A 15482-nucleotide genomic window follows, 5' to 3' on the forward strand; every position below is an offset into this window, starting at 1 on the left:
AAAACAACTGGGGAACTCCCTTCTCAACAGTAATTGTGACCTCACAACTGTGATGTGAAGGGAAGCTGAAAATGTGCCCAAGCTCGATCCAAATGTCTTAAGAACCAAAACAGAAGTAGTCAGGCTCCAAACTGCACACTTCTGTAGTTTTAAAGCCAATACTGTGATAGTTGGGCCCTCATTTGGGATTTTGCAATCTCCAAGGCAGGTAATTCCATACCAGTAAATCCTGTGCTCTGACAGATTACAGCATTGCTATTCCATGGGCTACGGGATGCTCTTAGAGCACAACCGCCTCTTCAGGCAGGCTTTCCCAAAGGGGTATTTGCTTTGATCAAAATGGGCTACTGGCTACACATTGCATCAGGGTTTCCAGCTTCCAGATTGCCTCCAGAGATGCAGGGCAAAGTTTGATGCTACTAACAGGGACTTCAATACACTCAAGATAAGGCTGGATGGGGCTCTGAACAACCTGACCTAGCTGTAGATGTCCCTGATTATTACAGGGGAGATGGACTAAATGACTTTCAATGGTCCCTTCCAATTCAAACCATTCTCTGACCGGAGCAATTGGTTTGGTCTGCTCAGCTCATGAGCTCAAAAAGAAAGTTTTTTCTCCATGCAGTGCTACAGCAGATCAAGAAAAGCAGAAAAAAAAATTCAGTAGTTTGGTCTGCAGAAGAACTGCACAAATCCTGTTCACCTCAAATACCTTGTTGTCTCTCAAAGACAATCACAAGGCTACAGTCCGTAGAGCACCACCATAATGAAAGGCACAGAAAGCCATCAATGATAGAGAGATTAGGTGATTTAATACAAAGCATACTTGCTGCTCAGAGTTTTCTGAGTAATCCAACTTCCTCGTGTCCCTGCTGCATTACAAAAATGATGCATCATCTCCCCTTTTCTTGGCTTTGTTACGGGGAATGAATCTCCCCTGAGACTATAATTGCTTCAAACACTCTCTGCTCTATTTATATTTGATTTTATCCAGCGGTTTCAAGCAATTCTGATCCTAAATGACTGTTGATCTAGGGCTGTACCCTGTCTAACGTCTGTTTTGAAGCAGTTGTGTGCAGATCTCTTTGAATAACACTACACAGGGCACAGATGACTTGGCTCATCAATTAAAGACTCTATAATGATCCAGCCAAAACAGTGTTTATCTTGACAGAGACATGTGACCACTATGGTTTTCATAGTTGTGGACTCATGCTAACATGTATGTCTTTCCACTGTCTTTGCAAGATGAAATTCTGCCCTCAGCTGTGTGATTGCGGCATCAGAGGATTTACCCTGAGCAATGGGAAGCAGTGCTTGGATCTCTCTCTCCAGATCCAAGTCCTCCATCCTGCTCACAACCACATGCCCAACACAGTTGTGATCCTAGTCCTCCCAGAGGTCTCTTTGTAGCCAACACATAACTCTCCTGTTATCTGGAAGTAAATCCCCATGGTCACATGGACCATCCTACCTGGGTGATGCAGCACCTCCATGGGGCTTGGCCTGGGCTCCAGCCTTAGCTCTGGAACTGTTCCCCTTCATGACCTCAACAGGAGCAGAGAAGAACCCTCCTCTGTGACCTCAACATGGGCAGGGACAAGCTCAGTCTGTCACAAACATTGGGTTCTTCTCTTAACTGCTCTGTGCCTCAGTTTCCTCCTCACAAGGTGAGAGTGGCCCCCCCAGCACGAGTCAGAGAGAGGCTGAGGCCCTGTTAACACACCATGCCCTACCTAAAGTGGGCCTCCCCTTCCCAGCCAGGTGGAAATACACACTGCAAGCAGTGCTGCTGGCAGTGCGCCTGGCAGCTCCGGTACCCAGAGGTCACCAGAAGGGGGATGCACTGCTTGCTGCTTCTGGGCTGAGAGGGGAACACTGGTGCTCTTCTCTGAGGGCACAGAGACCCTCTTCATCAGTAGGTTGAAGTCAGGTCTTCTTCCTCCACTGCCGCAAGGACAGAGACACTGCTCTGCCTGTGCAGCAGTGGAAGCCAGGGGCAGGAGGAGCACGTAAAGCAGACAGATGGCCGCACAGCCAGCCTGGTTATTACCGGAATAAATTGGGTAAATCACAAGCTAAGCAGTTGCTCTCCCTGCGGTAGAAGAGGATCTGACACCACGATTGAAAATTAGCAGCATCTTGGAGGCAATCAGGGCCGGGAAGCTTGCTGTGCAGGGAAGCGCCGCTCCACCGGGTGCTACACTTGGACTGTGTTATTACTGCACTTTAAACCACAAGAACAAAATGTTTGGGACATGCTAATGACACCAGGAGAAACAGAAGCATTCTGATTTGGTAGTAATTGTTGTAATTATTTTCCACTAGAGCGGACACAAATATAATATAATGAGACTGATTATTTATCAGCGTTGTACACGAGAAAGAAAACAATGCCAGTAAATAGCGGTGGGTTTATTTTGGGGAACTGTTTAAAGCTAGGAGAAGACAAAGCAGCGCTCTTCAAAACAAGGCCTGTGAACATGCTCCACTGAAGGTCTGACAAAGGCTTTTGGGGTTCAGAAGAGATTTGTATAACCCAGTTTTTGCTCTGCTCTATTTGCCTCAGTCATACGGCTTGAAGCCAGGTCTGCTGGGCACCCACCCTGCTGTTGAGCAGGAGCCTCTGTGAGGTCTGGGCTAAACGTCAACGTGTTGGCAACAAAACCATCCATGGTAGAAATCACTTGGGGAAAAAAAAAAAATAGCAAGGGTGCTCCAACCTTTTATAGAGAGAGTACAGTTTTGTATACATTGAGGCATTCTTGCCCCAATCCTAAGAGCTGGAAAAAGGCAGACAAGGAAGGACAGAAGCATGAGAAAACCTGGGAGCACTGCCTTGCATTAAGATTCCAATGCTGAAATCTTTGCAGTGGCTCAGTGCAGAGCTTCAGAGGAACCTGAAACCAAGAGGCAGTGAAGAAATAGAGAATGATGTCAGAAGACATGGGTCAGATGGAGGAGAGGCATTCACAGAGGCCAGACCAAAAACGGGCCAGGTAGAGATAAAAAGGCAGATCTCACACCAACAGCAGTGCACTACAGGGCACTCAAGTGTCACCACCCTTCAGTGGGCAGCAAGCGTGGTGAAGCTTGCTGGTGTAATATGCCAGGTGCTCCAAGGCTACTCCACACTGCAGACAGCAGCCTGGGAGCAGCGTTACATTGCTCCCTTCAGGGACTCTGCAGAACATATCAGACTAAGAAAAGTAAGTCCTCATGGGACCCTTCAGTTTCCTCCTATTTCTATTGTCACTGGGGCTTTGTTGTATCCATTTGTCACCCCACTTGACAGCTCAATCTCATAACGCTTTCAGTTCCTTCATTCCCTTGACCTTGGTGCTACAATGCAGCAAACATGTCGGATGGGAACATGCCATCACTACTGGCCAACCCACTAACAGACTGAGCTATTATTACAGCGGGCAATGATGTGAGCAACCACAAAAAGGAAAACAGATTTTTGGGCTCCGCATGTGTCTGGAGCTATCTGCACATCCTGTCCCCAGTTAACTGAAAACATGTGGTCAAGGCCTGTCAGGCCACATGCAGCTACAGCCCTAGCTAGCGCCTGGAGCGTCTGCACCTTCCATTTCCTCACTCATTTCGTGAGTAAGCCCACTAAAATCTAGCTCAGGAAATGGTGAGATACCAGTGTGCTTACATGTAGTCCTCACCACCGACGTTATCCTCTTCCTGCAGCACAATGCTGTTTTGGCTGCATCCTCTTTGGCTTGCTCACCGCTACGCAAGGGGTTACCAGTCATTGGAGGACACTTGTCCTGAGATTTTCCTACACCCAAAAACTATTGCCACAGAAATCATGTGTGTTAGAAGGGATCCTTAAAGTCCTTTTGGTCCAATTCCCCTGCAATGAACAGGGAAAGTTACAGCTACATCTGGTTGTACAAAGCCCTCTCCAGCCTGACCTTGTCTGCAGGGATAGGGAATGCACCACCTCTCTGGGCAGCTATGTCAATGCCTCACTGCCCTTTTTGTAAGAAGTATGTTGGGGGTTTTCCCTCAGGCCTCTATGGAGCTGAGATTAGCCTTTGTCCAGGTCATTTGTTACCTACTCTGAATGTCCGAGACAATAAAATGCAGTTAAACTGTTTTTAATAATAACACTTGATAAGAAAACAGAGTGGGTGTGCCTGTTTGGAGGCACTCGCTTCAAAACCAGGAGAGAACAGCAAGGTGAAGAACCCCCAGAGAAGGGGCTGGCACACAGCAAACTGCCCTAAGAAGCCTTCCCACCACACCACCTTCCTCAGCTGGAGGTAGCATTTGTGCATGCAGCATTTCTTGGGGGTATTTGATTTCCTTCTTTCTTTTCACGTCTGCAGCCATGTAAATATGTAGCAGTTGCAGTGTCCTGTGGCACAGGGTTCCCAGTGCAACCCCGCACTCTGTACAACTGCCTCCAGTTGTTTGCTTTGAACCTGCCACCTGCTAGCTTTATTTGATGTCCCTGAAGGTCTTGTCTGAGGAGGAACAGCGCATATAATCACTCACTATGTTCAAACGAGGTGGCTTTGTTTTGAGTCACTGTTGTCCAGGTGCCTCCTTTTTAATTCAGGGGTGAAAAAAATCCCAACTGCCTCAAGGACACAGATCAGCCATCCGTATTTTTTTCTTTACTTTCCCCTAACATTACCAGCATGACACATTAGAAAAGTCCACCACTTGTCACCACAAATGACTGAGACTGCAGAAACAGCGAATAAATACTCCTCATCACCTTTGCCTTCAGATACATAACCTGTATCAATATCCCCCATCTACAGACGCTGCAAACACACAGTCTCAAATGTGCCCCTCTTCAGCACAAGCTCTCCTGCCCACATCCCAGCTGGGTATCCACCAGCAATCACCCTGCCATGCTAATGCTTGCACACATACCCATTGCCTTTACTCTTCTAAGGTTTCCTTCCACTTAAATATAAATACCACCACCATGGAAATGTCACTGTACACAGTCTGAGCCTACACAGCCACAATGCTGGTGCTTACTCCCTACAACTCTACCCTGACACACACACATATAAAAGCATTCTTTCACCCCATGCCTCATCACAATGTACTATGCAAGTTCAGAAAGAAAAAGGGAGAGCCTTACTTTGTCATGAGGAGATGGTCCAGCCAGAGGAATGTTCTGCAGCTGAGGTGCTTCTGTACCACATTTCAATGGCCTCCATCTTAGCCCAGGCTGAGAACCCTAGCTTTATCAGCACTGCCTGATCACACCTGCTTTCCCACTCAATCTAGTAGGTAAACATATAGATCAGCCCTCAGCTGGAAACAGGTGGTAGGTGTTTTTTTCTAAGCATTCAGCATACATATGTGAGTGTGCTGCAAGCTGGGCTTCACATGTGCCAAACAAAAACCCAGGTGGGCACAGGACACTGCTTTCCGAGTAGATCTAACAGCACTGAGATTTCTTAGCCCCATGAAACAAACATACGTCATATGCACAGCACAACCCATTTTGCTGTTGCTGTGAGCCTGGTTCCCTTCTTTTAAAAAAGATAACAGACTGAACTTGATTCATTAACTAGAGATCGTTATTAGAATATAATGGGCCCACTTAAATCCCAGAGAAGCCATGGGCAAGCTCCTCAAGCAGGCACCTGTCCCCATTAACTCCTCTGCAAATAACGAACGCCATCTCAGAGCCTCTGAGCTGCACCTCAGCACAGCAGCCCTCCCTCCTCCCTTTGCAGGGTCTGTTTTCTGCTCTGAAGGGAAACACCTGCACGTCTCTAGCAAGATCAGAGCACAGAGATTTCAGCTTAGAAATTATGGGCTCCCCTCCCACTGAAGCACAGCCCAAACCCTACTGGGAGGCTCCTCTGCAGCCAGGAGTTCCAACAATATCAAGGTCGTGAGGGCCCTATGCCAAGCTGACGGTGCTCACAAAGCGCTTTGCTTGTACCGCAGCCTGTGTGCTGCCCTTTCCAGCAGTGGAGGGAACATTTGGACAAAGTATTTTGGGAGCAACAGAAGTGGAAAGCCCTGCATGTATGCCAGAGGAAGCAATGGGCAGCCATCAGGAGACTACAGCTCCCATTTCTCAGGCTTCTGCTGATGGCTTCCTCATTGGTCTCCAGCAAGCCCCATTCCCATATGCCATGATCCAGCATTCAAAGACAACCAACATCCTTAGCCTCCTTTGTAAACTACGCAGGCTGCTGCAACCAGCAAGGACCACAAAGACCATAGTGAACACTACCAAGCTGTTTTCTGTTAGCTTCCAAGTTGTTGCTTTATCAAGGCTTATCATCATGTTTTACCACAAAAACTGCCCTGTTTGTCAGTAACAAGGAGGTCCAGTTTGCAGGAAAACTGAGGGATGGGAAAAATCTAATGCGACCCAAATGTACATTAGAGAGCTAGACTACAGCCCTGGGGGCCCCAGCTCACCCAGACCAAGTAGTTGACTGTACCCTGCAAAGCCCTGTGCCAGCTTTCTGCTGTACTCAGGCTTCAGCAGGGTATGTACAGCACAGCTGATATGAGTTAAGCACAGCCCTCTGCACACTTTGCACTTATGAATAAGCACAGCCTGACAGAAGCTTACAGATTAGGCTTGTGGAGACATAAGGCCACTGCATTTTGAACTACATCTAAGGGACCAGAGACGGGCACACCAAAAAGTCAAGCTGTTATGGAAGGAAGGAAGTATAAAACAACACCACAAAGAAAAGCAGCCCTGCAGAGGAGGCAGCAAGCACACCTTACAGCCCTCAGAAAACAGGCCAAGGCCAATTAACAATGAGCTACAGCTGACAGAGAGGGGAGGATTTCAGGATAAGTGAGGTGGCACAGAGCCTAGAGGAGATGGGAGCTTAGATGGAAGAGCAGAAGGGGCCTCCTGGGAATGAGCCTAAGCAGGACCACTCAGGGAATTTAAGCTGGTCTCTGTGAGGCCTTAGAAAAGGGGCCAGGACTTTAAGCAATAGCCTTATGAGAGGCTGGTTCAGATAAACTGCTAGGAGCATGAGGGCAGAGGCAGGAATTAGTTCAGGCGGATAGCAAGGGGAGGGGGATAATAGTTACTAGTACCTGAGATGGGGCTCTTAGAGCAAGATGAAGAGAAAATGGTGAGCTTGTTATGCTGCTGAGGACAGCAGAATGAACACCCTGGCTGCAAGCAAAAAGGCTGTTGAGAAACTTAGGAAAGAAAAAAAATGCATAAGACTTACAGAGGATTAAAATTATGAGCCCAAGCTCAGCTGTGGAGTCACCCACCCTTTTGTTTGTGAAATGGAAACCTCCAGCCAGATCACGTACAACCCCCATGAAATAGGCTGCTAACTCAGTAGCCAAGGGAGCTCCTTGGTGGGAGGAATGCCAGTGAAGGCTGATGTACTGCACCAGGAGCAGCTGCAGAAGGGAGATCCCTTACTTGTGGAAAAAAATAGGTATTTGTTACATAGAAGTTCTTAATAATTTGTTTCCAGAGCTATTCTCTTGGAGGCACAGCTTGTGATTTTTGGAGTGCTTGGGACTGGCTGTGATGTAACACAACTTGCTCTACTCCATCCCCTCTTATACCCCTGCCCATGGATGCCCCCAGCAGATGGAAAATGCACGAAACCTACCAGAGGTGTGAATATAGCAGCTGTTACACTTTATTTCATTATTTTTATTTTTCCTTCTGATTGAAAAAGAAAAGACAGAGAGAAAAGTTACAAAAAGTACTAAAAGGCAACAATACGGGCAGGACATCCACATTCCCATTTGTGGGGCCCCCGGGGAAGGCAGCCTGCAGCATCCACACAGGCAAGAACAGAGCTCCAGGGATGCACCTCAAAAGCACAGGTGAGGGGCCACGAGGGCTGCATTCCTCCTGCAGAACAAGTAGTGGGTTGCAGCTGTCCCTTCTCTTGAGCACGGGCACTTGGTCTGAGGAGGTGATGCATCCTGTCCTGCCCTGGTCAGCTCAATCTGGCAGCAGTTAAAAGCTGAGGTGTGCCATCCAAACGAGATAAGCAGTCTACAGGAGTGGGAAGAATCAGCAGAGGAATTGGCCTATGTCAGAAGAAGGGACTTTTGCAGGGAATCACAATGTGTGCCTGAAGCACCTCACCAGAAAACCCAAGCAGTCCTTTGGAGGCAGTGCTGGTGGGGGAGGTGGTCCAGCTGCAGTATCCCAGGGACGGGGAACAGGAAGAGCCTGGGCAGCATCAGGATGGACATCTCACTGCCTTGCCCAGCCACTCTGCTTGCCAGAGAGAGGCAACTGGGGAAGGAAGGGTAGTGGTAGGGGCTTCAGGGCCCTGGGCGCAGGTGGCCTTCAGGCTTTTCCCCAAGGGTCTCATAGCACAGACAGTACCAGCATGTGCTGCTTCAGTCTGTGGCCTCCTACTGAGAACTGTACTGACCCCTGGTCTCATCCAAAGAGTGGCATCAAAGACCTCTTCAGTGGAGCAGATTTAAAAATAAAACCAGTTTTATGTTGTTATTCACAGTTGCTCCTTTTGATCCAGACAAGTAAATTACTCATTCCCACTTGCACCCAGCCAGATGCAGATTCGAGCTGAGGAATGCAAGACAAAGAGGTTATTCTCTCCACCAGGTACTTGCAATAAAGACTTATCAGATGCAACAAGAGGAAATGCCTTATTCCTCTGCCTCACTATGACAGGTGACAGCTTCTCCCACTAGCTGCTGCCTTGTACACAAAGCACATCTGCGCCTCAAGGCCAGACTCCAGTGGTAACAAGACTTATTGTGGTTCCTAACTGCTGCAGGACTGTCAAGATAGAGAAGCTTCTTTCTTGTTTCTTCTACCAACAAAGTCTCCTTCCTCCCACTTCATGCTACATACAGGAATACCTGCTCCACTGGGACAGAACAGAAGTCTATCTGAATTTAATAGCCAGCCTAATGGGGTAGCAGACAGCTTGCTGGAGACACTTGATTTGTTGAGTCTGATGATGCCAGTTGTGTTCAGCATCACTACAGGTGCAGCACAGTACTGGGACAACGCTACAGACAAATGCTGCATATCCCAAAACAGAGGCAGCCTCAGCAGAGAGGAGACCCAGGAGCATACAGACACATTCATGTTCTTCTCCCTGATGATGCCAAGAGAGAACTGAAGGTGGGCACTCTGCTTCTTTGGATGGCTCAACACAAATCCTCCATTCTAAAATCAGAATGCTCGTGCCTCCCGTTTCAATCTCATTTCAGATGATATTACTGAGCCAGCAGACTAGCTGGTACATGGAACTATATTTTCTACTTACCCCATCCCACATCCCTCTCCCAGGGTCTTCGCTCAAGAAAGCCAGAATTTAATACAACCCTAACAGCCTCAGAGAGGGATCCTCTTCCTTTGCAGGCAGCCCAGTATAGCCTCTGTTTCCAACCCTGCCCTCCTTTTTCAGTGGAAGAATGGTCAGATCTACATCAAAGTACTGCAGACCCAAGCACTCTTGGAAAACGGTTTGGACCTGATCACTTTTCACTGCTGCCATGCAGGCTATACTAGCTCCTGAACCCCTCAGGGATATCTTCAACTATCACATCCACGTGTTCACCCCGGTGACTGTCCTCACAGTTTTGAATCTGTCATCTGTCTCGTTTTGCACTTGAAAGACAAAATCTCTCCACCTGCTAATGCTCAGATGTGGCAATGGTATGAAACCAGTCACTGCTGCAAAGCTGTATGTTTCCTGCTGCCAGGGAAACTGTATTGCAAAGATGTGTCACTGTCCCCTTCTCCCACACCCAGCCCCCCCAGCGTAGCCACGTCCCTTCCCATTGCCAGGCAGGTGGTTGGTTGATAGTTCCTGAGGTTTTTGGAGAAATTCCTTCAGTAGGCACATGACGGTTCTTCCACTGGAGCTATTGGGCTCAGCGGCTTCAAGGTGCTGAGGGAACGGAAGGCAAAGGTGGATGGATCATACACAAAGTGAGGTGGCGGGCGGCCTCCGTTGATGCTCTGCGGAGGAATACAAAGAGTGATGAAGTCAGCAGTGAAATAAGCTGCAAGCAGTGAGGTTCTTGCCTCAAACTCTTTCTCACTCCCTCTCTCATACAATCACACCTCCTTGTATGAGTGGTCATGCTTGTACTTGCAGCAAATAGCACCAGCCCAGGCTAGTTTCCTTGTTCCTACTCCTCCTGCGTAGAATATGCCACCCCGCTCAAGGCTGAAGTCTCTGGAATCTACATCACCAGGACTTACTGTGCCAGTAGCTATCCAGGTACACAGAACAAGGTGAGGATAATCAGCAATGCATTTTTCAGAGCCTCATCACTGTTGCTGCCAGAAGGCAAGATATGGATGAGTAAAATTCAGATTCACTTGTCCTTAAAGCAGGGATCTACTAAGCTTTTAGTGCACAGAGATAAACCAAGTCACTTCTGAAAACTCATTTCGGTCCTACTTTTCAACAGCTCTGCTGTAAGAAATTACAAATCACTGTTTCTCAAACTATGAAGTCCTAGACACACAGAAAGTCTCCAGAGCTTTGGTCCCAGACTTGACAATTTAGGCTTTCATCATTGTTTTTCCTCTCATCCCATTTACCACATCTCTTCTTACCTGTTGTTTTTGTTTTCTCTTCCTCTCTAACTGAGTTGACTTGATGCTCAAATTATCTCACTTCTAATCCACCTGCAGCCTCTCTGCTCTCTCCACATTGTAATAGACACACACAATGTTTGTTCCTGAAATCACTTTGCACTCAGAAGTATTTCATTAACTTTTCTGGCAACCTTCATGCTGGCAGGGCTTCTGTGAGCAGGTTTGATATTCAGAAGCTCCAGAGCTTCTTCTGAATCCTGAGAAAACTAGCCAAAGGGCCAGTGCTCAGCACTTTTGGAAATCAGGCCTTTCAGGTCTAAAGTGTAGACCAGAAGGTGGCACCTAAGCCAACTCTGTCTCAGCTGTCCAGGCCTCTCACGAGGGCATTTCCCTGAATGAGGATTGTTTATAAGTAGAGGTAAAAATAAATGAAGACAGATTCCCAGAACAGTCCTGTGTGCAACCACCTTACAGACATGTTAGGACCTGGAGGAGGTGATGTTACCTGTAGAGCACTGGGACTGTATGACCCATGGTTTAATTTCCACGTTTCCAGAACAAATCAATGAGGAATGGCTGGGAGATGCTTGGTGGGAAAAACAAGAAGGAAAAATTCCACCTGAAGTTATTCAAGCTTGGTTTGCATCTTGACCTCTAATCATAGTTTTCCCTCTTCCTCTCCTAGTGTTCAGAGCATGGTCAAAGCAGATTTAGAGTGAGGATCCAGTGTGACATGATAGAATGCTGCTCCTTACTAGGCCATCCTGCATCCATGGATCGCAGAGGAACAGTGATGCCAAATAAACAATTTGACTCTAATGCATAAGAAGCCTTTTCATATCTCAGAAACTTTGTTACGGTGAACAGAAACACCAATGGACTTCAAGCACTTCAAAATCTTTCAGAGAGCAACAACCATGTATCAGATGGCACACTGATGTTTTGATACCATCTGCCTCCAACCTGGTGGAGTTTTAACTTATCGTCAGAAAGGCACGCACATTTCTTCCCAGAAAGCTGCCCAAGTGGCCAGGGTCACCCAAAGAGTCCCACCAAATTAGACAGCTTCCAAGCCAGGCCTCAGATGTAGCAGTCATGGCAGCAGGATCTGGAAGTCTCTACCTCCCACATCCTGGTCACAACTCAGTCCCATGAAACGGCCTCTCTAAAAGCCAGCACAGACAGCGTGTTCCCGCCTGTGGGTCTCTCCTCTTCAAATTAAGATAGGCACTTGAAAATGGAAAATGCCAACATGGTGCTTGGCATCAGCCGTGACTAGAGTTCCAGTCAGCAAATCATGCCCTGCTACATCTCCCTGACACCCCGGCCAGCAACATAAGAAACAAGAGAGGCAGATTTAAGGGCCTTTACTCAATAGCCACCTGCTGTGGGGTTATATATGGTGTGTGCTCTGGCAAGCCTCAGAGACGGAGGGTAACATAGCAACCCCTATTCAAATCTAAGGGGCAGAATAAATCAGCACATTTGTCCTTCTCCAGAGCAGAGAAGGTCCCCCGCCAGTGCCAAGAGGGAACAGGAACAAAGAACCTGGCAGTCCCCTCCATTTTGAGATGCCAGACAGGATTAGGCGAGGCAGCTGAATCAGTTCATTTCTGGCGGACAGCAGATGGAATAGAGGCTGGGGAAAAATGGGTCCAGAGAACAAATGAAAATCATCCACAAAACTCACCAGGCTTTAGATAAGAAAAAGAGCACTGCAAGGGAGACGGGCACAGATCAAGTGTGGAAGCAAAATACAAGGACATAAGAAGACAACAAGATGCAGAGATTCACAGGCAATTGGGCAGCTGCAAGTAAGGTCACACTGCACCTCGCCATCATGCCTCTCAAGCAGCAACACGACGATGGTTCTTGACAGTGCAACTATCACAACTGCAGGCAAGGGCAGGAAGAACCTTCTGTCTAACTACGGGCATAGAAGAGGCAGTAATGAAATTACCTTCATAAGATGAATGTTCCACAATTGTTTATAACTTTGAGCAGTGTGGGGCTATCTTGCGCCTGCATGGCTGATGACAGAGCAACAGCTCTGCTAGGGACCTTCCTGGAAGGAAGAATGAGCACCAGCACCAAACTGGCCCGCTCTTCACAGTAGTTCGTGCCTCCTCTGGAGCTTGTATCCTGCTATGGGGATGACCGGCCCTGGTCTGGCTTAGTCCCCGACACCGTTTGGGATCTCAGCATGAGGTGGTCTGGCTTTGATGAGCAGTGCAAGGCAAAACTCCCTAGATCTGCTCTCAGAACAAGGAATAGGGCTGGCTGCCAGAGAGGGAAACACGTTCCTCCTATCCTGCTGTTTGATCCAACTGTCTCCCTGGAGTCAGTGCAAGCGTCCAGGCCATCCTGCCCTTCTCCTCACAAGTCCACCACCAGCCTGTGTTGCCAGGGATGTCACTTTGACTAAGGCAGGCTATATGAATTGCTTCTGCTACAGCAGGCCCAGGGGAGCTTGCCACAAAGCTTCCTGACAGCCCTTGCTGAGCAACCCCAGGCCAACTGCCTCAGCGGCCCCTCAGCGTACAAACACTCTGCATTTGACATTAAAGCCCAGTGTGTTCACTCTAATGGCATTCAGGCAGTTGGATAACTTGCATAAAATGGAGCCTAATATGGGCCCTGTGCTAAAGGGGATCATTAACCAAAGCCCTCAATTTGTTAAGCAATGTATTTACACAGCTGGGAAACAGCCCGAGAAATAAACCACTGCTGGCAAGAGGGCACACATGCTGGGGTGCATGCTCTGTCACACACACTTGTGCCCACTTGCACATAGTTTGTGCGCTCACTTACCTGCTCTCACACACCTCATATTTCCTCCCCCTTGTACATGTACATTTTCTCAGTCACTTGTTCACACTTCTCTCTGCGTGCACCAACTTCTGAACTACAGAGGGATCTGTCCCCACCCGTATGAACCTTGTCCACTCACACCTCAACTCAAGCCAAGCAGAGCTTTGGATGGGGCTGATCTCCCTCAGCATCCTGAGGACAGCTCAGAAGGGCACAGCTCCTCACTAGGCTTATACAACTGTCTGGAGCAGAAGTTAGTGTCAGCATCTACAAACATTTGCACACCCAATTCAAGTTAGATTAAACCGTATGGGAGCTAACTTGTGTTACCCACATTTCAGGCAACTGAGCATGTACAGCTTTGGTCACATGAGTTTGTCTGCAAGCACAGACACATGCACATTCACTCCTTCATACATACTTCCTACGTACACTCTCTTACAAACCTGTACTGTAATCAGCAATTGTATTATTACCAATAAGTACAGGTGGTAAATAAGCAACTAGGTTTGAAACACAAAACAAAACGTACTCCTAAAGATGAATTGTGAATGGATGCAGGTGCCCCAAAGATGACCACTAAGATTAAATAACACAAATGAAATGTACATCTTCAATAATATTAGCAGCTCCCAGAAAACAGAAATGGACAACTGCTCTATAAATACATTTATGACATAACTGCATATTTTGGCAAGGAAAAAGTAGACAGAAAGAAAACAAACACATTAAAGGGTAAATCTACTAATACAAAACACCACATTGCTCCCAGAAACACCCCTCTTGCCACAACAAAGTCTAGAAAAATAGTCAAGGTTCACATAGTAAAATATATTAATTTTGGACTGAAAACTCCACAGAAATGTGGTTTTCTTATTTAGACAAAGAAGAAGCAAGCACAGCTCCAAGTGCACTTTCAGATGTGGAAATGACAATTACAAAAGGAGGAGGAAAAATGAAGTTATCTAACACTACAACGTCCTAGAAGGGAGCAGTGGAGTTAGGGATGATACAGAACTACAATCTGCTCAATACTCTTTGGTTCTCTTTCATAAGAGCTCCAATATCCTGTCTGTATCCAAAAATCAGACCAGCTCGTGCACCCTGCCAACCTATTCCCTACTCAAGGCCAAGGCAGCACACCCTTCTCTCCTGCCCTTGGGCCCCAGTGGCTGCGGAATGCTGCAGAACTTCACTGAAAGGATTAAGCCTTCCAGTGGTGGACACCTCCCGGTGGTGGGTGAATGATCCCTCTGCAGTCTGTAGACTAACTTATTGTAAGTCTTTTGGGGTGAAAGGCACCATGTAATTGCAAGTTGTAAAGGCGCATCCGATTCCCACCACCACCCTGTGTGGAAAGGAATAAATCCCCAGGAGAGCCTTGGCAAAGACAGACGCCTGCCCGTGGTGCTGCCCGTTTGTGAGACAGCTGCCTTGCCCAGGGTGAGCAGAGCCAGAGGTAGTGCCCACATTCAGGCAGTGCACAGAGAGAGTAGAGACTGGATGACTATGAAGTGCAGCACGGACAGTGCTTTTAACTTCATTTTGCCCTTCTTCTTTTCACCTATGCCAAGCTGTTAGAAAAGAAACTGATGACGTTTCAGCCTTGATGTGGGAAACCATCATGATGTGAGCAAGAAGGGGGGACCCTGGGCCTGCTTCTAGTCACAGCTTTAATCTTGGACAGGGTCCTGACTAAGCAGCTTCCCGTCATCTCTGCCTCAGCTTCTCCTGTGTAAAACAGGAGCATAATGTGTTAACCACAATCAGGCAGCCAGGATGAATTAACATTTATGTGTTGTAATCTTCTAATGCGAAGTAATTTCCTTTCAATTACAGTCTTGCTTTAGGCAGTTTCCAAGACATAGTCATTGACAAGCAGGACCAGCTTCTCCAGTGGAGCAGCAATTCACATCTAACTGCTCCTTCATAAGCCTCTGACAATTTATTTAGGTCACAAGCTAGAACAGCTCAAAACATAACCTTTCGAAGACAAACTCCTTCCCATCTGTCTCCTTGCTACCTCTAGGCTAATATGCAGTTTGATTTCAGGGGACAGCCAGAAGATAGACCATGATGTAATATCAACTTAGAATTACTCTCCTCTCTTCCAAGAAGAATGATCTACTCC

At 47.4% G+C, this 15482-nt stretch overlaps 1 protein-coding gene across 3 annotated transcripts in view; it reads right to left on the bottom strand.

Moving 5' to 3' along the window:
- Positions 1 to 7610: 7610 nt before the first annotated feature.
- The window catches only part of LOC140250674 (uncharacterized), a 52244-nt gene continuing 44372 nt past the window's right edge, over positions 7611 to 15482 (bottom strand). For 2 of the 3 annotated variants that reach the window (XM_072333574.1, XM_072333573.1), the window contains exon 5: positions 7611 to 9952. In XM_072333574.1, coding sequence (XP_072189675.1) covers positions 9824 to 9952 — 129 coding nt within the window. In that variant the 3' untranslated portion in view covers positions 7611 to 9823. The remainder of the gene's footprint in view (positions 9953 to 15482) is intronic. The other variant, XM_072333575.1, reaches the window with a different exon arrangement.

The sequence above is a fragment of the Excalfactoria chinensis genome, chromosome 3 (assembly GCF_039878825.1).
Source record: "Excalfactoria chinensis isolate bCotChi1 chromosome 3, bCotChi1.hap2, whole genome shotgun sequence".
Lineage (NCBI taxonomy): Eukaryota > Metazoa > Chordata > Aves > Galliformes > Phasianidae > Excalfactoria > Excalfactoria chinensis.